This window comes from Pogona vitticeps, chromosome 4 (genome assembly GCF_051106095.1).
Source record: "Pogona vitticeps strain Pit_001003342236 chromosome 4, PviZW2.1, whole genome shotgun sequence".
Classification (NCBI taxonomy): domain Eukaryota; kingdom Metazoa; phylum Chordata; class Lepidosauria; order Squamata; family Agamidae; genus Pogona; species Pogona vitticeps.
Genome location: NC_135786.1, coordinates 159,432,958 through 159,456,952, shown reverse-complemented (window position 1 = coordinate 159,456,952; position 23,995 = coordinate 159,432,958). Strand labels below are relative to the sequence as shown.

The window sequence follows — 23,995 nt, the reverse complement described above, 5'->3', positions numbered from 1 at the left end:
GGTGATTAATTTCATCAGGACCATAGCAAAGAAGATGAATTTAAACCTCCCTTAACTATTTGTTGTATCCCAGAGAAATCTGTCCCTTCAACCTTTCTCTTGTTTTATTTTTTCTTGTTATATTTTATTTTAATTTTCTATTCATTTTTTCCCATTGTCCTTATTGGAAGTGATGCTTTTAGTACCACAGTTAGTTTGGCTGTCAGAAAAACTGATTCGCTATGCCTCCTCCGGCCTAGTTTTATTTAGGGTGTGTTCTTACAATAGTAAGGGATGTGGTGGTGCTGCAGGTTAAACCGCAGAAGCCTCTGAGCTGTAAGGTCTGTAGATCTTCAGCTGTAAGATCGAATCCACATGATGGAGTGAGCTCCTGTCGCTTGTCCCAGCTCCCGCCAACCTAGCGGTTCAAAAGCATGCAAATGCAAGTAGATAAATAGGGAACACCTCGGTGGGAAAGTAACAGCATTCCGTGTCTAAGTCGCACTGGCCATGTGACCACGGAAGATTGTCTTCGGACAAAAAACCCTGGCTCTATGGCTTGGAAACGGGGATGAGCACGGCCCCCTAGAGTCGAACACGACTGGACAAAAATTGCCAAGGGGAGACCTTTATCTTTACCTTACAATACAGTGGTGCCTCGCAAGACGATGTTAATTCGTTCCATGAAAACATCGTCTTGCGAAATGAAAAAGCCCATTGAAATGCATTGAAACTGGTTCAATGTGTTCCAATGGGCTGAAAACTCACAGTCCAGCAAAGATCCTCCATAGGGGCGGCCATTTTCGCTGCCTGTAAAGCAGGGAATCCGTCCTGAAAACACAGCGGGGAGCCATTTTGCACAGTGGACGGCCATTTTAGAACCGCCAATCAGCTGTTTCTAAATGATCGTTAGCAAAAAATTGGTTCCTGAAGCAGGGAACCGATCATCGTTAAGCAAATTTTCCCCATAGGACCATTGTTTTGCGATCGCAACAGCAATCGCAAAACTTAATCGTAAAGTGGTTTCGTCGTTTAACGAGGCAATCGTTAAGCGAGGCACCACTGTAGAATGCCCTTGATTATATACTCAATGGCAGAAAATCAATATAGTGAAAAACTGCCCCCTGTGGTAACTTCTGAGTTGAACAGCCCAGTGAGATTCACCCATCCTACCTGACGAGAGGGGTTCGATGCAGCAAGCCACAAAACAGCCACAGGAGCCACATTCTTGGTGTACCGCCCACCCTGTAGTATAGCAACCTCTCTTCCAGAGCTAACGGAGCGGGAATCAGAGGTGGTCTTGTCATGCTGGGGGACATGACAGCTCTGTCTGGGGTGCCTCAAGACTTCATGACCTCCATTACGACCATAGGTCTGTCCCAAAAGGTATCTGCCCCCATCCATGCTGCAGGCCGCACTTTAGACCTGGTCTTCTGTATCAGTGTACTGTAGATGTCAGTGACTTGAGTGTAGAGGAATTTTCTGTAGTTCTATTGTCATGCACAGACCATTATCTGGTGCAATTTGAACTCATTGGAACTCAGAGCTTTTGCAGTGATGGGGTCAGACTAAGGCAACCCACCCCAGAAAGTTCATGGATCCAGATGGTTTTTGTGGCTGCCTTTGGGGAGTTTCCTGTCACCTTGACAGGTGATTCTGTTGAATCCCTGGTTGATCTCTGGAATGAAGAAATGGCAAAAGCCATCCCCATGATTGCTCCTAAATGTCTCCTTCCTCAAAGTAGCGACAAACTGACTGGCTGCTTTACCGGGGAGCTGATGGAGATGAAACGAGTGGGACGTAGATTTGAGTGACTATGGCAAAAAAACCTTGGGAGTGAATCTGATAAAAAAAGAGCTTGGGCCCTTTGGAAGGCTGACTCCATGGCAGTGGAGGCGGCAAAGAAGACATTCTTCTCTGCCACCATTGCATCTGCACAGAATCGCCCAGTGGAGCTTTTTCAAATGGTCAAGGGCCTGCTACATGCTGGGCCTCAGGATGATAAAGCAGACCACACTGTAGCTCAATTTGCACAACACTTTGCAGGGGAGATTGCTCAGATCTGCTCTGACTTGGATGCTGTAGCTGTTTCAGGTCCTGTGAATGTAACTGTGGCCCCTGCTTGCCCTGTGTTAAATGGGTGAGCTTCAGTTTCTGCAGCCTGATGATGTGGTTAGGATCCTTGGGGAAGTGAAGTTTACCCCGTGTCTGCAGGATCCTTGCCCTTCTTGGCTTATAAACACTGCCAGAAAGGGATTGACCAAGGTGGTAGGAGGAATGCTGAGTGACTCCTTGCAAGAGGGTAGGATCCCATCATGCTTAAAGAAGGCAATAGTAAGACCATTGTTTTTAAAAAAGCCCTGTTTGGACCCCACAATACTGAATAATTACCAACAAGTGTCTAATATCCCCTTCTTGGGGAGGTAGTAGAGCAGGTTGTGGCCTCTCAGCTTTGGGGGTTTCTGGATGAGACAGATTATCTAGATCCATTTCAATTGTGTTTCAAGCCTAGTTATGAGACAGAGATAGCTTTGGTTGCCCTGATAGATGACCTACAGCAGGAACTAGATAGGGGATCTGCATCCGTACTGGTTTTGCGGCTTTCAATACTCAGCAGCTTTAAATACTATTGGCCACAGTATCCTCCTGACCCATCTCTTTGGAATGAGATTTGAGGGCACTGTTTCATGGTTGCTCCAGCCCTTCCTGGAGGAAATAACTCAGAATGTGGCGCCGGAGGATTCTTGTTCAACACCTTGGCTGCTGACCTGTGGGGTCCCTCACAATTTTGTTTTGTCTCCTATATTATTCAACACCTACATGAATCCACTGGGAGAGATTTCCAGAATTTTGGAGTTTGGTGTCACCATGTGGATGACAACCAGCTCTACCTCTCCTTGCTACCTAAATCCAAGAAAACTGCTTCAGCTTTAGATCAGTGTTTGGTATCAGTAATGGACTGGATGAAGGTGAATAAACTGAAGCTTAATTCAGACAAGACAGAGGTGCTTCTGGTCAGTCAAAAGGCAGGTCAAGGAAAAGGGATTCAGCCTGTACTGGATGGGATTACGCTCCCATTTTAAAAAAAACAAGCGTGCAGTTTGGAGGTGCTCTTGGATTCATTGGTGGTGGCCAGGAGTGCATTTGCATAATTAAAACTAGTGCTCCAGCTACATCTGTTTCTTGATATATCTGATCTGGCCACTGTGACACACGCCCTAGTTACTTCCCAGCTGGATTACTGTTACACGTTCTGTATGGGACCGCTGATGGAAAGCGTCAGGAAACTTCAGCAGGTCCAAAATGCAGCAGCCAGATTGCTGACTGGGGCTAGTTAGATCACATAACCTCCTAAATAGCCTGGGTCCAAGCTATCTCAAAAATCATATCTCCCATTATGAGCCAGCTCAGGTATTAAGATCATCAGGAGAAGCCTTTCTCTCAATCCCGTTACCTTCAAAGGTGCACACAGGACAGAGATTTCTCTGTTGCTGCTCCCAGACTTTGCAATTCCCTCCCATTGGAGGCTAGACTGGCCCCATCTATGCTGTCTTGTCTGCAAGCAGGCAAAGACTGTTCTCTTCAGGCAAGCCTTACCTCAGTAACTAGCTACAGTACCTGTGTGTGATTTTTAGATAGATTGTTATGCATGACTAGTTTGACTGGATTTTTAGTACTACTTACCTTTTCTGGTTTTGTCTTTTCCATTTCTCAGAGTGGCATTTTTCTTTTTAAAATATTTTTAAGCTTATTGTTCTGAGCCTCAATATTGCCTTTTAATAATATCGGATGTCTCTTTATACTCATTGTTCTTAGCTTTAAATATTGTTTTTAAATGACTTTAACCACCATTGTATACTCATTGTTTTCAACTTTAAATATTGTCTTTTGATGTTGTTAAGCTTCCTTAGGTCCTTTTCAAGGAGAAAGGCAGGGTGAAAATGAATGAATGAATGAATGAATGAATGAATGAATGAATGAATGAATGAATGAATGAATGAATAAATAAATAAATAAATAAATAAATAAATAAATAAATAAATAAATTCTAGTATCCGTATCAGTCAGAAAATCCATATTGCACAGAATAGTCCAGAATAGTGATATTTACCTGTCACATCAGATGAGATGGGAATGATGTAAGAAGCTACAAAATATTATCAGGAAGCATGTTCCAGTTCCCAAGGCAGGCAAGAGACCAACGTAATGCAAAACAGCCCAGACTGGCAATTTCCAGGTAGCACAGTATGCCAAAATCCACCCCTCCCATTGCAGTAGATGGGACAGATGCAACCAGCCACCATATTGCCACAGGAACCACATTTCAGGGCCTGTTCTGTGTCTAAGGTTCACAATTTTGAAAAGAAAAAGAAAAACCATGACCAGCAGCTTCAAAGCTGGTGATAGCAAACCAAATCATCAGCTACATATGACTAGATGAGAGTAATATCTCAAATCACTGGCTTTCCACTGGAATTACAATCCACACCCAGAAGCACAGATTGTGGTTGTATGCTTTCTGTCAGCCTCCCCAGGCCCATCTCCTTAGCTTAGCTGAAAGGCAACAGAAGAGATCCAACTGTAAGGAAGTTTCCCTACTTAGTCATCTGGAGTCCTTTTTAAATCATCACATTATTTTTAAGAAACTTGTGTTACATGTAAAAATTACCACTGTCCTCCACCTCCTCCACATGTATGCCCACTCTTGAGTTTGTCTTTAAATATTTTGACACGAAGATGCTCTCCATGATGCCTAAGAAGTTTAGAAATCGTTCTTTGATCTCCTACGCAGATGCCTAATTGCATCACGGCACTCAGATGCTTCAGCTTAGCAACACAGAGTCATAAAATGCTTGATAAGAGGTGACATGTTAATCACGCTTTACAGAGCTGCTCAAAATAGTCAGGAGTTGCCATCCCCCCCCCTTTTTTTTTGCTTTCATGTTGAAGTATGCCTGGTTTCCGATTACAGGGAATGGTGTAGGGAGAAAGGCTACTTTACTAGTATGGTACATGAATAAAAAGCTGCCTTTTCATTATTGTCGCATCATTCCACAGTAAGAAATTCTGACATCTATTATATGTAAAGTATCTGCATTAATACACCTTTATAAACAAAATTCTGATGCAGAGGATGACGTGTTTCTGGATGATGAAAAAGAAAGACAAGAGTATGTCCTGAATGACCTTGGGGTGATCTACTATGGAGACCCTGAAAGTATAAAAACCAGAAGCTGGAACTATGGACAGGTGAGTCTTTTGAATGGAGCAGGCAGAAGTTGTGACATGTATTGTGCAGGCCTAAGACCTTCTGTCTCAGTGCAGAAACAAACCATAGTGTCATGTGACGTTGCTGAAACCTTATTCTCTCAGCCTTCAGGCCACTACAGTGGTCCAAAATTGGTGTTAGCCGAAATGCTTGACACAACTGTGTTGGAACTGTCCTGTTCATTTTAACAGAACTACTCAAGACTTAAGGGCTTGGAGAGTCTGGCCCCTGTTCCTTCATCTTAAATATTTGCTCTGTGATAATGTGTGTCTCTTCACACACTTTTCTTACGCATTCATCAAAGATGTGTGAATCAGGCAGGCAGGTTTTCAAAAACACCTAGTTATTCGAAAGCTGTTTCTAGCAACAACAGAAACAATTTTATAAAAACCCTAACTGTGAAATGCATCATAAATGTTAGGGTTTTAAAAAGGGTTGTTGGGTTTGTTTGTTTTTTTTTTTAAAAAAAAAAACCTAACAAGTATGCTGTGTAGAAATTGAAGAACAGGGCAATATGAAATATGGAATTCAGTTACTGGATACTTTGATACTTCTGTGGTGAGTACCAGGGAAGCTGGCTGGACAGGTAGAGGTCAGCATATACCCAGAACAAAAGGACAATTCACACCTTCAGTTCATGTCCTGTTACTGAACAATTGAAAGATAGGACTGAGAGAAGAACTAGTGGTTCCTTGCTTATCTTTTATCAGAGGGCATTTCAAAGGGGCTCTAAAAGTGATCTGATGTGTTCACTCTAACTCTTGACTTGAATGAAGCCAGTCCATTTTCTTCTCTCGAGGATGATGCCGATTTCAGCTGTAGGAAAGGGAATAGGACAGGAAAATGCTGTTGTCCTGAACAGAGATGGGCAGGAACTACCAAATCAGTGGTTTGTGCTGGTTCATCCTCTGGCTGAATGGGTGTTCACCGTTTCCCAGCCCTGCCTCCTCTGTTGGGCACCCACTTACAGACAGTGCCCTGAGGAAGTGGGGTAGGGATGTTCAGGGCTTGCCTCTGAGTGGGTGCCTGCTGGAGGAAGCCAGGCTGGGAAACGATGGAACCGGTGCATACAACGGATGAGCCGGCCTAAACCACTGGCTCAGTGGTTCATGCCCATCTCTTGTCATTAACATGAATGTGACTTAAGATGTGGTTGACGACAGGTTTGTAATGGCCCATTTACTTGTGTAAAAGGAAATTAGCAAAACTAATTAGTTAATTTAGCTTGCCTCTAAAGAGGGGGCTTTACTTCCCCTCCTATTCTAAGAAGCTAAATGTCCCAGATCCAAATCACCACTCTGCTAAGGTTTGAGTATTAGGTATGTAAGTTTAGCTTTTGTTGTTTTCTGGTGTGATCCTCCTAAGTAGCTTGAGACTGTCTCTGTGTCTGGCTACGTATCTTTCCCAACCTTTTTGTAACATTCAGGAATTTTTGTACTTTGAACCTCTTTCCTTTTAATAAAAATACAAAAAACCTTTCAAGCAGCTTTCTGGATTTTTGGCTGAGATGATTGTGATGCTGAAACTCGGTCTTGCCTTGACCAAACTACCAGGATTTCATCATTTCCATGTGGATATAGTAGCAGCATTGCCCTCTCAAGAAAGGCGCTGTGTTCAGTCTTGTGGATATTTTTTCAGACTGCCTGGAGACATTGCCAGACTGGAGTGTTCGGGAGTAAAACAGACACCAACAGACTCCATAGCCACTTGGCCAGCTAGGCCTTTCCTGAACTCACCTACTTCAGGACAAAAAAGGAAGCATGACAGAGTTGCTATAGAAAGGGACCCTGACCAGCTTCCATCACATATGCCATAGGCAACTCTCAAACTCCCAAAATTATTTACCAGAGCAATGCAGGACCTAGAGGCCTTTTGGACCAGGTACATTTTTCTATGGAAAAGACCCTGATGTTGGGAAAGTGTGAGGGCAAGAGGAGAAGGGGACGACAGAGGACAAGATGGTTGGACAGTCTCATCGAAGCAACCAATATGACTTTGACCAAACTCTGTGAGGCAGTGGAAGACAGGAGGGCCTGGCGTGCTCTGGTCCATGGGGTCACGAAGAGTCAGACATGACTAAACAATTAAACAACAGCAACATTTTTCAACTGAGAGTGAATCACCTTTGAAGCTCTTCAGATAAATCACTCCACAACTAGGGATGGACTGGTTTTCCTTTCTCCCATATAGGTCTTTCATCTGTTTCTGTATCAATTTGTGTGTTTTGATTTTTAAAAATGAATCAAATTCTGAGTCATTTGCAGTGGAGGTGCTCGGTAGGACAGCAATTCTCAGAGGGAAAGCAGCTGTTGAAAGATGAGGAGTCTGTCAGTAAAAAGAAAAGAAATGTAATGGTCAGTTTAATTCATTACCATAAACATGATTGAATACACAGTGATTCGAATTCTGAGTTTTAGAAGCGAGGCACTTAAAGACATCTGCCCTCTGCGCATGAACCTGTCAGTTTTGCTTTCTCCAACGTTCCTGTATTTTAAATCTCAAGTTCTTTTCATTACAGTTATGAAGAAATTTGAGAAGTTCTTACACAAAAGGGAATTGCACCTATTTGTCTCCCATCATTATATTTCATTCTAGCCTTCCGGTTGATAAAAGAGGTAGTGGTAGCGCAGTGGTAACAGTCAAAACATGTGTGCTTTCCAGAAGGTATCAGGACTAGGAGCAGATTATTGCATTTTAGGCAGCAGCTGAATATTCAACCTGCCCGCCTCTCCTTTTTGATGTAGTAATGGAGCCATAGTGGTCATGGGTCCACTGTTTTGAGTAGCACTACGATACAGAACATATTGTGCAGATATTACACTAAAGAGAAAACTCAAACTCAAACTGAACTCAAACTAAACTGTTTTCTCTCAGAGGAGAGAAGTGTAAAATAGCAATACAAAAATGCATTTTATTCTTTGCTGGCCTACACTAGTCAGTCTTAAGAAGACTCTCAAACTTAATTGCGAGGATCCAGGATAATCTATGATTGTTCAGTAGATGACAAATTTTCTTAGGGAAAAATCCCCAGTTTTGAATTTGTGGAAACAGAGAAGGAGTAAGTGGATTCTTCAATTAAGTGTAGTCATATGGGTTTGTGTGTTCCTCTCTAGCAGCAGCACTGTGACATTTGAAACACAATAGGACCAACATGTATAAAAAAAATAGGGCACTAACACCTTCCAAGAACCCAGGATTGTGGAGGTAAAAACTGAGAACTGTGGGTGTGATCACATGGGGAAATTGATCGCGTCTTGGACCAGTTGTGTGATCAATTTCCCCATGTAATCATACATGACATACAAAGAAATGTGCTCCAACCTGTACTGTGCCCAAGCTGGATCTTTTCGGTCCAGCAACAGGGCAACTACGTAACTGCTTAAGCAAATCCCTGGTGGACGGAAATGTTGTTTCAAGGGAGATTGCTCCCTGCAAAGTGACCCTTTCCGGTACAGTCAGGTGTGTGCCTTTACAGCTCTCCGATTGCACCCTGAGTGAAACTCTCAATCTACATGTGATAGATGGCAGAAGGATGTATTCCAGCTTCATACTTGATAGACTGGTTTCCCTGTAATGCTCAAAATGTGACCTGATTAACCAAAACGGTAGGTGACTGGGCCAGGTTCATTGATATATATTTTTAAAGACAGGCATTTAATTCTCAAGCCATGGAACACAAAGTGGTCTGAGTGTGTGAGTCCTAAGGTGGGATGAATCTGAAGGTTAGGAATTAAACAAATAGCACTTTGAATTCAGACTGGAAGCAGATTTAGTAATCTGTTACTACTAGTAACAAGTAGTAACACATTCATTGCATATGTTCTTTCTGTATTATAAGAAAAAACATATACGTATCTATACTATACTGCTTGAAGCTTCTGAGCCATCTTCACAGTCAGTTTGACACCAATGTATTAATAGTCAATAGCCAGTTCTGGAGGTTCCAAATATATGGATCAGTGCGGAAGATCCCTCTGCTCCAAAAGGATTTTCTTCTAACTGTGCATCTTGCAAGTGCTGACTTCTGTCTCCAAGATGAAAGCCAGTTTTAGGAGCACCCCTCAATTCCTAATCTGCTCAGATATAAGGATTATTGATCAATCCCTCAAAGAAAATATTCCCTCCTGTAAAATGCTAGTTTTATATCAGCAGTACCGCCACCTTCTGTAGATTCAATTTCAGACTGTTTAAGCGACAGTCTTGTGTATTGAAAAAACTGGTCTTGGATGCTTAGTTAATGAAATACAGAACTCAAGGGAAACAGTATTGGCTTATTTATGATACCCATCAGCAAAGCTCGGGATGATTTCTGTCAGACACTTCCTATAGATTATAAATGTTAAGCAGCATAAATGATACAAACCAAGACTTGTGAAATACTGTGTGTCAGCTGCCAGAAGGCTGAGCTAAGTATCACCAGTGATGGCCCACTGAGTTAATTTTGACAACTACAGTGGCGCCTCACTAGACAGTTACCCCGCATGACAGTTTTTTCGCTAGACATTGACTTTTTTGCGATCGCTATAGCGATTCGCAAAACAGCGATTCCTATGGGGGAATTTCGCTGGACAATGTTTGCTCCCTGCTTCGCAAACTGATTTTCGCTAGACAACGATTTTGACAGCTCCCTCCACGCTCGCAAACAGGTGTTTTCGGGACCTAAGCTTCGCAAGACAGCGATTTAAACAGCTGATTGGCGGTTCGCAAAGCGGTTTTCCTATGGCCGATCTTCGCTAGACAACGACGATTCTTCCCCATTGGAACGCATTAAACAGGTTTCAATGCATTACAATGGGGAAATGCTTTTCGCTAGACAATGATTTCGCTAAACAGCGATTTCAGTGGAACGGATTATCATCGTCTAGTGAGGCACCACTGTATGAAACTATTCAGCAATCTGGTGTGGCAACCTGTTCATACCAGGCTAACAAAATCAAATGAGTTGGTATAAAAATGTTGCTGTGCAAACCCATGATTACTGAGTATCAATTTACAAATGCAGATTGTATACAAAAGTTGCTGGAAAACCAGCTTGGCCAGGCTGGAAGTATGACTGACATGGGTCATGTTATCCATATCTGTCAGTACTGGTTTGGCTTCCACACATTCAAGCAGCTCTCATCAATGGGAAGATTTGAAAGAGCTCTAGAAGCTAATTAAATCATCTGTATCTGGTAGACTTGGCCCAGTACATGTTAATATCTGAAAAGAAGGACAAGAGGAAACCATCGCCTTTTGCCTACAGAAATTGACCATGTTTTAGCAGTGGTGATAGGATAGTGTCTTCCACTGTACCTGAGCACAACAGGTTAGTTAGTGAACTAAAAGGTGAGTTGGTTCAGGAGATAGAGAGAAGACCCGTTTAGGAGATTCAGAGATAACTGGAGGAGGAGGTGGTGCCATCACCACCCTCAGGATCCAGTCCCTTAATGGGAGTTAATTGGAGTGGTCCTATTGACTAGGACTGTTGTCTTCAACAAACAGGAATCCTTGTCTTCCAAAGTGACATGTCAACTAATTTACCCAGCAGACCTTCAAAGCTCCACTCATTTGATCTTAACTAGCCACAATAGGTGATCTGAATGTTTGATAGTCTTCACTTCAATTACTCTCATAAATGTCTTGAGGAAGTTTGTCGTATCTGGTCTAGACTCTGACACAGCAGAAATAAATAATTCCGCCTGGGTGTGACCAAGCTTGTCAGTAAAAGGTCCTTACTGCAACCTCTGGATGCTTCACTTCTTTGCACATTCTCATTGGCATAAAAACCCTCATGCTACAGAATGGCTCATTTCAACATAAATCTAGAGATGAATCTGATGAATCTGTTGATCTGCATTCGGTGAAAGAACAGTGGAGCAATATCATACAAAAGAGCTTCCTCAGCCAAGACCTAGAGCATAAAGGATCTTGCTTTTGAATCAATAGATCCGTGACTAGGAAAGACCTGTTCCATAATAAATTTCTTAGGGCACACCCAGATGGGCAAAGTTGGAAAGATCTGATTTGTGCTTTAAAGGTTCTTCTTATTAGAGTGATCTGTTTTTTCTCTCACTTGAGGGTTCCTTCCATTCACAACGTGTCATGCTTTAATTTGTCCCTATCTTGATTAGTGACACTCCCCTTCCTGCCCGCTTCTCTGCCATTTCCCACAGCCATCAATTAGAGGTCCACAGCAGTTTTCCCTTTTTTTGTTGTTAAATAAAGTAGGTGACATAGTGAATCAGCAATGCACCTACCTAGCATGTTACACATAATACTACCAATATATCTCATTTATCTAGATTAGAGCTGCATCAGTCGGAAAATATATATTAAAAATTAAAATAGTATAATTGATTAAAATAGAGGAGGGGGAGTTCTCTGCTGTCCCATTCAATGCCATAACTGGATCAAATATGTCACTGGGTTGTAATCTCAGACAAAACTATCTATGGCTCTATTTGGGTGCAAACTAACCATCCACATGAGTGGAGGAATAGAATAATTAGGAGCACTCTGAATTGTGCCCAAAACCTTGTGGTCCTCATGCTGTGCCAAAAAGAAGCAGGGCAGCTCTAAAAAGGGGCTCTAAGTCAATGGTTCCCAACCTTGGGTAGCCCAGATATTCTTGGACTGCAATTCTCAGAAGCCTTCACTACCAGCTGTGCTGGCTGGGGATTCTGGGAGTTGGAGTCCAAAAGCACCAGGGTCACCCAAGACTGGAACCACTACTTCACGTCAAAACGCATGTGGATGCCATTATTTGATTTGAACTAGACAGCACCAAAAGTAATCCAAATATGCCCGCCTGGACATGCTCTTAGTCTTTAAAGTGCTATGCCATTTGTTTCCTCTCATTCGACAGACAAATACAAGCACTTTTCATTGAGCATTTGGGCATGATATAGTTACTGTACATCAGGCTGATACTGCTTCTAACTATCATGGATATGTGTTGTGTTGCTGTCACCAGTTGATTACATCAACATTATATATTATTAAATATTATTAATAACAGAGGTCCAGGCAATGTGTCATTTTGAAAAGAACCAAATAGAAGTTGTTTATTGTTACAAGTCTTTAACTTTTATCAAAACATCTTACTTCATCCACTCTCAACCGCCCACTCTCTCTCTCTATTCCAAACTCTAATTTCCAATCTCCCATCTAAATACTCTCAATCTCTAAAACTCCAATCTAAATCTCTCCTTCCCCTGCAGAGACTCTTATATCTCATGACTCCGCCTCTCCAGCACTCTCATTGGTCCATGAAGATAGCACATTAATATTCATTACCTGGGCGAATGCCACAGTTCCATTCTAGGGACGCTGAAGAGCTCCTGAAGTTTGTGAAGTGTTTAAAATTATTTGTTATAATTTAGGGAAGTATACTAGAGCTCTCTAAACCAGAAAAATCTAAATATCTCAGTAAATCACAAATCCCAGGTTTCCATAGAATTAAACTATGATAGTTAAAACATCATCAAACTGTTATAACTGTGTCACATAAATACTTTTGTAGATTTAGAACTTTATCATACATGGACAGGTCGATTAACAAAAGTACCATTTAAAAAGAACCCTTTTCAACGAGCTATTATTAGAGATGGGCAAAGTTGCTTTTTGACTAAAGTTCCCTACTGGTATACCTAGTCCCCGTGCTGTCTAGGGTTTGTTGAAAGATTTAGTCTCTGGTCAGTGGCCATGTTGGCTTGGATATTCTGGGAACTGTAATCCAAAAAGCACCTTTTCCCATCTTTTATTATTCTTGCTGCAGGATCCTTTATAAAACTATATCAATACAGATTTGAAGGCTACTCCTTTAGGATAAATGTGCAATTTTTTTGAAGATGACATTGTTTCTAGAAGCATCTCCTTTGGGAATTCATTGGTCTTGACCGTGAACCTAGGTTCATATTACAGGAGTATATTTCATTACTTAGTAATGAGCTTCTGTTCTGTTCGAAAAGGAAGGTGGGGGAGGGGAAGGAAAGCAATTAAAGATAATAGAGCCAAGAATATGAATGATGATAAATGCACAATGTCCAACCTAGATGCAATTGCATTAGAAGCTTCAACATCACATTGGTATGTTAACTAATCAATGACGTGACCAATTTAATTGTTGCTGTTTTGGACCGGTTAGCATTTTTAAAGAGACAGAGGTAAATCTGAACGCATAAAGAAAAGTGCCGTAGATTGTCATGGTCTAGCATGGCAATAGAAATATAATCGGCTCATTTGTTTACCACCGCTCAGAGAGGGGCGTAATTGAATTCATGTGCCTTTGCCACCATCTCAGCAATTGTTTTCTGAGGGCTGGTGTCATATTTTTTTTTTTGTTGCTATGCAATTTCTTCTGAGCAAATTGGACTGTATCACAGGGCAGGCTCTTTCATAATGAATTCTGCTCTGTTTGGGCACTTCTGCCCCCTATTTATTCCTGTCCTTGTTGTCATTGGATCCCAAGAGCTAAAATCCTTTATTAGAGCTCATTCTCAAAGGAGACAGTTTTGGGTCACTGGCTGCTGCTCGTTGCTCTTTACAAGACTGGCTAAGTTCTAGCCAATCATTAAGGCAACAAGTGGCACACAAACTCTTTTCAGAGTAACAGAACAAAACATGCAATTGAGTTATTCTGAGTCAGTGTTCCCTACTGTGTCCCCTTACAGTGTACGTCTCACATCAAGGCTCAGTGCGGTGTCAGCCCAAGCACACCCACCATCTGTATTAAAGTGTACCATCTATATCTAGCTCTATATTTCCTAAATCACGTCTATCCTGTGCTTTCTTCTTTAAGGAGGTTAGAACAACATACATGGTCATTATCCTATTGCTATTTTCATCAAGAGAGGAGACCCACTGAACCAATTGCTTAGTCATATCATAAGTCAACATATATGTCGATCATACTCTAGTTGGGACCAGCAATTGACCTATAAAACAAACCACAAAACCATTCCACCTCCATCTGTAAATTTGCTAATAGCTTAAAGCAGTTCCAAGAGTCTTCAACTCTAACCTGTGCCACGAAGACTTTTTTTCATTTTCATTTATCTCTTATACATTTTCCTCTTCATAATATCTGTCTCCCTCCTAGTCAGCTCTTCTGCTGTTTGCGATCTACACATTGTGTACCTCTTCCACAGAACACTTTGGGAATGGTTAGATAACAATGGGGACGTGGTGGCGCTGTGAGCTAAACTGCAGAAGCCTTTGTGTGCTGCAGGGTCAGAAGACCAGCAGTTGTAAGATCGAATCCACGCGGCGGAGTGAACTCCCGTCGCTTTGTCCCAGCTCCTCGCCAACCTAGCAGTTCGAAAGCATGTAAATGCAAGTAGATAAATAGGTACCATCTCGGTGGGAAGGTAAACAGCATTCCGAATCTAAGTCACGCTGGCCACGTGACAACGGAAACTGTCTTCAGACAAACGCTGGCTCTACGGCTTGGAAACGGAGATGAGCACCGTCCTCTAGAGTCGAACAAGACTGACTAAAATGTCAAGGGGAATCTTTGCCTTTACCTTAGATAACAATTTGCAGAATCTTCCCAGTTAAGATGGCCAGTGCTTTTTTGGACAAGATGTAACTTGTCCTGAAAGGCCGTTGAGAGGGGTTGTTGTGTAATTCAAGCTTTATATTGCTGCTGACAAAATGTGTTGCTTTTGCATCTCATTCATAACAGGCAGACTTGTTAAAGTTTAATTCTACTGGAATGTTTTAGTTTTATATTATTTTTCACAGGCTATCCCTAAAAGAGGCAGTGAATATCTCTGTTTATAGGCACAAGACAGGTTGAAACTATACTTGGACATCAAATCAAACTATAGTTCTGTATCTTCAGGCTTGTGTGCTCCTTTTCATTGCTACCAGGAGCAGATCAGAAATGTTCACTTCATCTGAACCCAGCAAATTGTCGTTTATCTGGCCTTTGTGTGTGTTTCAGCCAATTTTAAACCATGGGTTGTAAAACTCGCTTGTCTGAATGAGTTGCAGTTACCATTAACAAAGGGTTAGGACTTCTGGTCTCTGCCTGGTAGCAGTGTCATAGAAAAGGAAAAGGGTGCAGTCTTGAAGCTCACCAGAGTGCATTTTTGTCATGCTAACCTACAGTTTAGTGTGACATTTGAAGACGGCCATCTGCTATTTCAGTTTGCAGCCAGAAGCCAAGGGACTCACTGAGAGCAACAGGTTGGTGGGATGAAAGACTTCTCATTGACCATGGTGGGTACACATGCCATTGCCATCTGTAGTAGATAGTTAATACAGATGACACTGTGGCAGATAGTGATCACAGATTTCTATAGTGCTTTAAAATCCTGTGGTATCTGGCTGACCAAAGATGTGATATGAGCAATAATGAATATATCTTATACAATTTTCAGTTCCTGTACATCATCCAATATAGCAGGGATGGGCAACGTATGATCCTCTAGGTATTGTTGAACTGCAGCTTCTGTCAGCCATAATTAGCACAGTCAAGAATATGGGATCATGCAAATTGCACTCCAACAACAGGGAGTGCCACTTCTGAACTACACTCACAGCTCCTTATCCACATTTGTTGTGTAAAGAGTTATGTACTGCGTTCTCAAACACCTACTGATGTCTTCTTCAAAACTGACTCCCCCTCTACCTCTGCTCAGTGATGCAGCTGGAGTAATAGTTCATTTGCAGGAAAATCTATTTCCTACATGGAATTGAAATATTGCTACAGTTTTCTCTTGTGAGGAAAAGAGCACTTGCTTTTTGTTTGCCTCCTGGGATAAGCACTGACTCCTTTGTTGTTGTTGTTGTTCTCTTTTCATCTTTTTTTTTTTTTAGTTTGAAGAAGGGATCCTGGATGCTTGCTTATACCTGATGGACAGAGCACAGTTGGCTCTCTCTGGCCGAGGAAACCCAGTCAAAATCAGCCGTGTTGGCTCCGCAGTGGTATGCAGTCAAAAAATGTGGAGTGAAATATATGGCATGTTGCTTATTTATGACAATACCTAGGTGTACACCAAATGTGGTTTATGTTGCACATTGTATTTTCCATTCTAAAGCGTCAAGCGTGGTTTTACAGTTAGAAAAGATAAATCAATGTCACACCCCAGGCAACAAAATTTGGAGGGCAGAGAGCAACAGCAAATTGATAAATATTTAGCTTACCATATGTTTTTTTTAAAATGTACCTCAGGAACAAAATGGCATTTCCTGTCTCTATATGCCAAATCTTTATGGTGCATAAACTGCTTCTCTTTTCAGCAGCTCTCTAGGGTGGGTTCTTAAGCTTCCTATTTTGTCCAAGGAAGAACAAAGGCTGAGAGACAAATGAATTAACCAAGGCTGTCTAATACATCCTTAGCTGAATAGTAGTTTGAGCCTCATCTTCTAAGTTACTGGTAAATACGCTTTGCAGATGACCCGAAGGGTTGCATTTTCTAATGGAATCACCTAAAAGTACAAAATAATTAAAGCCCTTTTAAAACTATGTTTCGCTGCAGCCCTGTATCAGCTGAGCTGCTTTTGCGAGAACCCAGTTTGAAAACACAAGGAATGGCACAATAACGTTTTTGTTCCCAGCACAACCTTGACCTTGGAAATATCACTGTTGTGGGTGACACCTTTTAAGATCCTGCAGACTTGCGTGGTCAGTGGCCATGTTGGATTCTGGGAGTTATTCTCCAGAAAAGTTTGGGTGTCCAAGTGCTCTGTGGCACTAAATGTGTGACTACGAACAATGTCTGTTTTCTTAAAATAGGTATAAGAGGGAGTGGATTTTCTTTAAAATTACATTGTGCATGGAAGAAAAATGTAATCTTTTGTTTCCCTGATATTTTCCTCCTGCAACACAATGACCCCCATTACAATTAGCCTTAAAAAAAGAAGAAGCTCCATTGGGATTAATAGGAAAGAAACTGAAGGCTTTTAAAAGTCAGTTTGAGAAAGGTGTGGTATGGAAGTGTCTATTACTGCTTTTTCTTTTTATATTTTCTATTTTTCCCTTCTTTCATCTTGAATAACTTGTCTATTGATGTTTTAAAATTTTGTTATATTTTATATATGGTTATATATGTTGGTAGCCGCCTAGAGTGGTCGTTTGACCAGATAGGTGGGGTATAAACAAACAAACAAACAAACAAACAAACAAACAAACAAACACACACACACACACACACACACACACACACACACACACACACACACACATACATACATACATACATACATACATACATACATACATACATACATACATACATACATACATACATACATACATACATACATACAAGGGAATGAATGCAGGGGTGTGTACAACAGCAGTGCAGTGAGCCTGCCCGCTTTGAGATGTAGCCCTGCTCATGGTTGGCTGGTGACCCAGTGTGCTAAACTGAAATCAGTTTAGCTCTCAGGCTGAAAAAAATTCCCTGCCCTGCCTTACAGGATTGATTTAACTTGAGGATTAACCATCTAATCAGCAATTATGAACTAGTGTGTGTACATGAAGCAGCCTGAGTACTTCTATGCACTGCAGAAATGTTGTTGTTGTTGAATAATAATAATAATAATAATAATAATAATAATAATAATAATAATAATAATAATAATAATAATAATAATAATAATAATAATAATAATAATAATAGTAATAGTAATAACTATTATTATTATTATTATTATTATTATTATTATTATTATTATTATTATTATTATTATTATTATTATTATTATTATTATTATTATTATTATTATTATTGAAAAGTGTATATGAATTGATGTTTAAATCTGAAGAATTGTAATGATTACTACAGCTTTTAGTAAGAACATCCCTACAGTCTTTTTCTGAACCTCTGCCACTCAGCAGCCAGAGTGCAGGTTTTTGATTGGTTTGAATAGCGACATTTGTAAATATATCAAGGTCCTGTCTTGCATCAAGTGCCTTTTAATGTTCTGAGATGTTTTTCACAACAGTTGAGGGTCTCAGTCTGAAGCCCCTCGAGATCTCCAATTGAATACTTATCTCTTTCAGTCCCAAGGTTCATAAGAAGTCGATTTTCTAATTAGAAACCAGTAGTTAATCCAGCCAAAAGCTTTCCAATGAGAGTCATGATTTATTTGGTGAGAATGTAGCAGCTCAGTATTAACATAATTACAAGGTAGAGAGCAAAGGAGCTTTTCTGCACAGCCTCCCCTGATTTGGTTCAAATTGCTAAAAGGGAACATATTGCTCACTAATAGCTATCCATTTAGCCATTAGTCAGCAAAACTTTCCCTGCATACAGCCTTCCCTCCAGCAAATCTCACACAGGCACAATCTTATTTTCAAGACAGGCAATCCATGATGGGCCTGTTTTTCCCCTACACACCACTTAGTCAGGAGAAATTGTAATAAAAGAATTACAAGGAAAGCAAAACTGGAACAAATAACATAAGCCTGATGGTCCAATTTTCCTTTTAAAAATTGGTATGTTTCTTTCTCAGACATGTTGATTTCCTAATAAATATTGATTATTGGATAGGCTGAACCAAATGGGATTTTGGATGGAGGTGGTGAATCCACCATCAATTCTGTTTTTCATAGTATAACATGATGAGGGCATATCCCCATGGCTGCTTGTATTCTACAAAGCTCAAGTCTGCAGGAGCAAATTCAGCTCATTTTCTGCCAGCAGCTAAGGATGCACACGTTCACATGTCACATTAAGCTATGGTTTGTTCATTTAAACATGAATTGTCCTGTAGTGTAAACAACCAAACACATCATAGTCTGTTTCCACATTTCTAAATTTGTTTGTCTCCCACCCTTTTTCCTGGGTTCTTGCTTCAGGCTGGGCAGCCTAGGAGGAAAAGGAAGAACATGTTCTGGTGAGGGCCACCCCATGAGAATGGGGGATAGGCTTGCTTTGATTGGAATGTTTGAATAGAACAGAGAATTTTTAGAAACTGAAGCTTGTCGTGTAAACAAGTCCCTTCAAAAGCCAACAACAAATTACAGCTTCTAATTGTATCTGGCTGACAATTTATGGATTTTTTTTGCAGGGAGGGGATATGAATATAACAACCAGCTGGAATTCAACAAACCACAATCTGGCCTACTATTATATGTGTATCAGGCAAAAACAAAAGAAAAATGAAAAAATAAAGAAGATAAAAATCTTATGGCACCTTAAAGCCTAACTGCTATATTTTAACGTGAGCTTTCAAGCAAGTCTACTTTTTGCCTGATATGCTAGCACAGACTAACATGGCCACCTCTTCAAAAACTACCATTATATGTGTATAAAGGAGGAAAACCTTCAGAATACCAGTGATAATCATTTTATTATTATTATTTTGTGGATTCCAATATTTTTGGCTTTATGTTCCTTTGGGATCCTTCTTGGGTGAATCTCACTGAATTAAAAATGCTGAGGAATTTGTTTGTAGTTAGATGCAGCCTCTTTTACCCTTATTAATATGCAAACATATTCCCAACTTTCAACAGGAAACGAAATACTCACCATACCTCCCATTCTTTTAAGCCCATTTGTTGCAGAACCATGCCCTCTTTTACAAAATGTTTTTGTAATTCCCATTTCCGTAAAGTAATCATTCCAACATCTCTCCTGTCATTTTAAAAGTGCTTGTGTTTTTAGAGACACAAAATGTTTTGATATATATGACTGTACATATCAGGAGTGACATGGTCAATTTATTTGTTCTTTAGATCAATGCTAAAGATGATGAAGGTGTGGTTGTTGGTTCATGGGATAATCTTTATGAATATGGAGTAGCACCATCATCTTGGACTGGAAGTGTAGACATTCTACTGGAATATCACAGTTCTAAAGAGCCAGTGCGGTACGGTCAGTGCTGGGTCTTTGCTGGAGTCTTCAACACATGTAAGTACAAGATCACAAGTGCTATGAAGAATGACATTAACATTGCATGGACATTGTTGCCTGTTTATTTTAGAATGGATAAAAAATGGGTGCCTCTGCCCCTTTCAGTCCCTCTGATATTTGAAACAATTAATGTACACCTAATGCCAAGAGTATAATCTCAATATAAAACATTGCAAGTAATGTTTGTGCAGGACTTTTTTAAAAAGTCTACAAGAACTTCATACACATCTTATCACTGCAGAAGGAATCTCAATGCACAAAGGCTGAAATGCAGTGACAGGAAGAAAGCAGCAATTCCATCTCTCTGCTTTCTATTCCCCTTAATAACGCATAAGAAACCATCATGATTCCTATAGTGTTATTGTGCTGTAGATTTCTTCACCACTGCAACTGGCAGCCAAGAAAACAGAATCAGGGCAGGGAGAAGTATGTGTTTGCCTTACTGTATATTGCTGGGAAGTGCAGCACTGAAGATAGATGCCTTCACAGCCTTGTGAAGTTCTACCCATATTTTCATGGATCCATTTTTTCATGGATTGCTGCCTTGTCGTGGTGAAGGGGCTTGAGTAACTCAGAGAAGTTATGGGCTATGCTGTGCAGGGACACCCAAGACAGACAGGTCATAGTGGAGAGTTCCAACTAAATGCAATCCACCTGGAGTAGGAATTGGCAAGCCACTCCAGTATCTTTGCCAAGAATACGCCATGAACAGAAACAAAAGGCTAAAAGATATGACACTGGAAGATGGGCCCCTCAGGTCGGAAGGTGTCCAACATGCTAATGAGGAAGAGCGGAGGACAAGCACGAGTAGCTCCAGAGGTAATGAAGTGGTTGGGACAAAGCTGAAAGGATGCTCAGCTGTGGATGTGCTTGGAAATGAAAGGAAAGTCCCATGCTGCAAAGAAAAATACTGCATAGGAACCTGGAATGTAAGATCTATGAACCTCGGGAAGCTGGATGTGGTCAAACAGGAGATGGCAGGAATAAACATTGCTCTCCTGGGCGTCAGTGAACTAAAATGGACAGGAATGGGCAAATTCAATTCAGATGGTTATCATATCTACTATTGTGGGCAAGAAGCCCATAGAAGGAATGGAGTAGCCCTCATAGTCAACAAAAGAGTGGGAAAAGCTGTAATGGGATATAATCTCAAAAATGATAGAATGATGTCAATACGAATCCAAGGCAGACCTTTCAACATCACAAGAATCCAAGTTTATGCACCAACCACCAATACTGAGGAGACTGAAACTGACCAATTTTATGAAGACTTACAACACCTTCTAGAACTGACACCAAAGAAAGTGTTCTCATTATAGGGGAACTGGAATGCTAAAGTAGGGAGTCAAGAGATAAAAGGAACAACAGTTAAGTTTGGCCTTGGAGTTCAAAACGAAGCAGGGCAAAGGCTAATAGAGTTTTGTCAAGAGAACAAGCTGGTCATCAATATGCAAGGGAGATAGGGAAAGTTACAGAAAATTGAATGCAGACTTCCAAAGAATAGCAAGGAGAGACAAGAGGGCCTTCTTAAATGAACAATGCAAAGAAATAGAGGAAAATAATCGAAGAGGAAAAACCAGAGATCTGTTCAGGAAAATTGGAGATATTAAAGGAACATTTTGTGCAAAGATGGACATGATAATGGACTAAAATGGGAGGGACCTTACAGATGCAGAACACATCAAGAAGAGGTGGCAAGAATACACAGAGGAATTATACCAGAAAGATTTGGATGTCCTGGACAACCAAGATAGTGTGGTTGCTGACCTTGAGCCAGACATCCTGGAGAGCAAAGTCAAGTGGGCCTTAGAAAGCTTATCTAACAACAAAGCCAGTGGAGGTGATGGCATTCCAGTGGAACTATTTAAAATCTTAAAATATGACTCTGTTCAATATGCCAGCAAGTTTGGAAAACTCAACAGTGGCCAGAGGACTGGAAAATATCAGTCTACATCCCAATCCCAAAGAAGGGAAGTGCCAAAGAATGCTCCAACTACAGTACAATTGCACACATTTCACACGCTAGCAAGGTTATGCTCAAAATCCTCCAAGGTAGGCTTCAGCAGTATGTGGATTGAGAACTCCCAGAAGTACAAGCTGGATTCTGAAGGGGCAGAGGAACTAGAGACCAAATTGCTAACATGCGCTGGATTATGGAGAAAGCCAGAGAGTTCCAGAAAGATATCTACTTCTGCTTCATTGACTATGCAAAAGCCTTTGACTGTGTGGACCACAGCAAACTATGGCAAGTTCTTCAAGAAATTGGAGTGCCTGACCACCTTATCTCCCTCCTGAGAAACCTATACGTGGGACAGAAAGCAACAGTTAGAACTGAATATGGAATAACTAATTGGTTCAAAATTGGGAAAGGAGTACGACGAGGCTGTATATTGTCCCCTGGCTTATTTAATTTATATGCAGAATACATCATACGAAAGGCCGGACTAGAGGAATCCCAAACCGGAATTAAGATTGCCAGAAGAAATATCAACAACCTCTGATATGCAGATGATACCACTCTGATGGCAGAAAGTGAGGAGGAATTAAAGAACCTCGTAATGAGGGTGAAAGAGCAGAGTGCAAAAAAAGATCTGAAGCTCAACATCAAAAAAACTAAGATCATGGCCACTGGTCCCATCACCTCCTGGCAAATAGAAGGGGAAGATATGGAGGCAGTGACAGATTTTACTTTCTTGGGCTGCATGATCACTGCAGATGGTGACAGCAGCCACAAAATTAAAAGGTGCCTACTTCTTGGGAGGAAAGCGATGACAAATCTAGACAGCATCTTAAAAAGCAGAGACATCAACTTGCTGACAAAGGTCCGCATAGTTAAAGCTGTGGTTTTTCCAGTAGCAATGTATGGAAGTGAGAGCTGGACCATAAAGATAGCTGACTGCCGAAGAATTGATGCTTTTGAATTGTGGTGCTGGAAGAGACTCTTGAGAGTCCTCTGGATTGCAAAGAGAACAAACCTATACATTTTGAAGGAAATCAACCCTGCGTGCTCATTGGAAGGACAGATCCTAAAGCTGAGGCTCCAATATTTTGGCCATGTCATGAGAAGAGAAGACTCCCTGGAAAAGACCCTGATGCTGGGAAAGTGTAAAGGCAAGAGGAGAAGGGGACGACAGAGGACTAATTGGTTGGACAGTGTCATCGAAACTACCAACATTAATTTGACCCAACTCCAGGAGGCAGTGGAAGACAGGAGGGCCTGGCGTGGTCTGATCCAAGGGCCCACAAAGAGCCAGACATGGCTTAATGACTAAACAACAACAAGCAGACCAGAGCATGCCAGGCCCTCCTGTTTTCCACTGCCTCCTGGAGTTGGGTCAAATTCATGCTATGGTCCATGGGGTCATGAAGAGTTGGACACGACTAAACGACTAAACAACAACAACCCATATTGTGCAATCAATGCCTATGGGATTGGGCTGTGAATCTTACACCAACCTTGAGAGGAAGGCCTGTATTTTCATTGTGCCATTAGATCAGAAGCTAAGGGTCTAAGGGAGAATCATCCTTTAAAACACCCAGTGAACCTTACAGGAAAACAGAAATATGAACCCAGGCATTCCTTCTTCAAAATTAACTCCCCTGCTCTATCTCCTATATCACAAATGAAGACAAGAATGTGATGTAAGCTTACTTGCTGCAGACAGTGAGCAGTGAGTTTGTTCCTGAATCACTCAGGCTAGAATTCAAATAATCCCTTATGAGGAGTGATTTCCTTTATCCCTACCCACTTGAAAGTAAACATTATAATGCTAAAATGCCGAAGGTGAGAAGCTGGAAATGTTTGTTTCTGTTGTTGCAAAATGACTTGGCCAAGAAATAAACATCTAAGACATTAGCTCGCTTTTGCAAATGAAGATGTTGGGATGTTCAGCTT

The 23,995-nt window shown here is 41.0% G+C and overlaps 1 protein-coding gene across 2 annotated transcripts in view; it reads left to right on the top strand.

The window, feature by feature from the left end:
* The window catches only part of F13A1 (coagulation factor XIII A chain), a 102,871-nt gene that overhangs the window by 36,260 nt on the left and 42,616 nt on the right, over positions 1–23,995 (top strand). For both annotated transcript variants that reach the window (XM_020789830.3, XM_020789832.3), the window contains exons 5-7: positions 5,111–5,229; positions 16,055–16,162; positions 19,923–20,097. In XM_020789830.3, the coding sequence (XP_020645489.3) occupies positions 5,111–5,229; positions 16,055–16,162; positions 19,923–20,097 (402 nt within the window). The remainder of the gene's footprint in view (positions 1–5,110; positions 5,230–16,054; positions 16,163–19,922; positions 20,098–23,995) is intronic.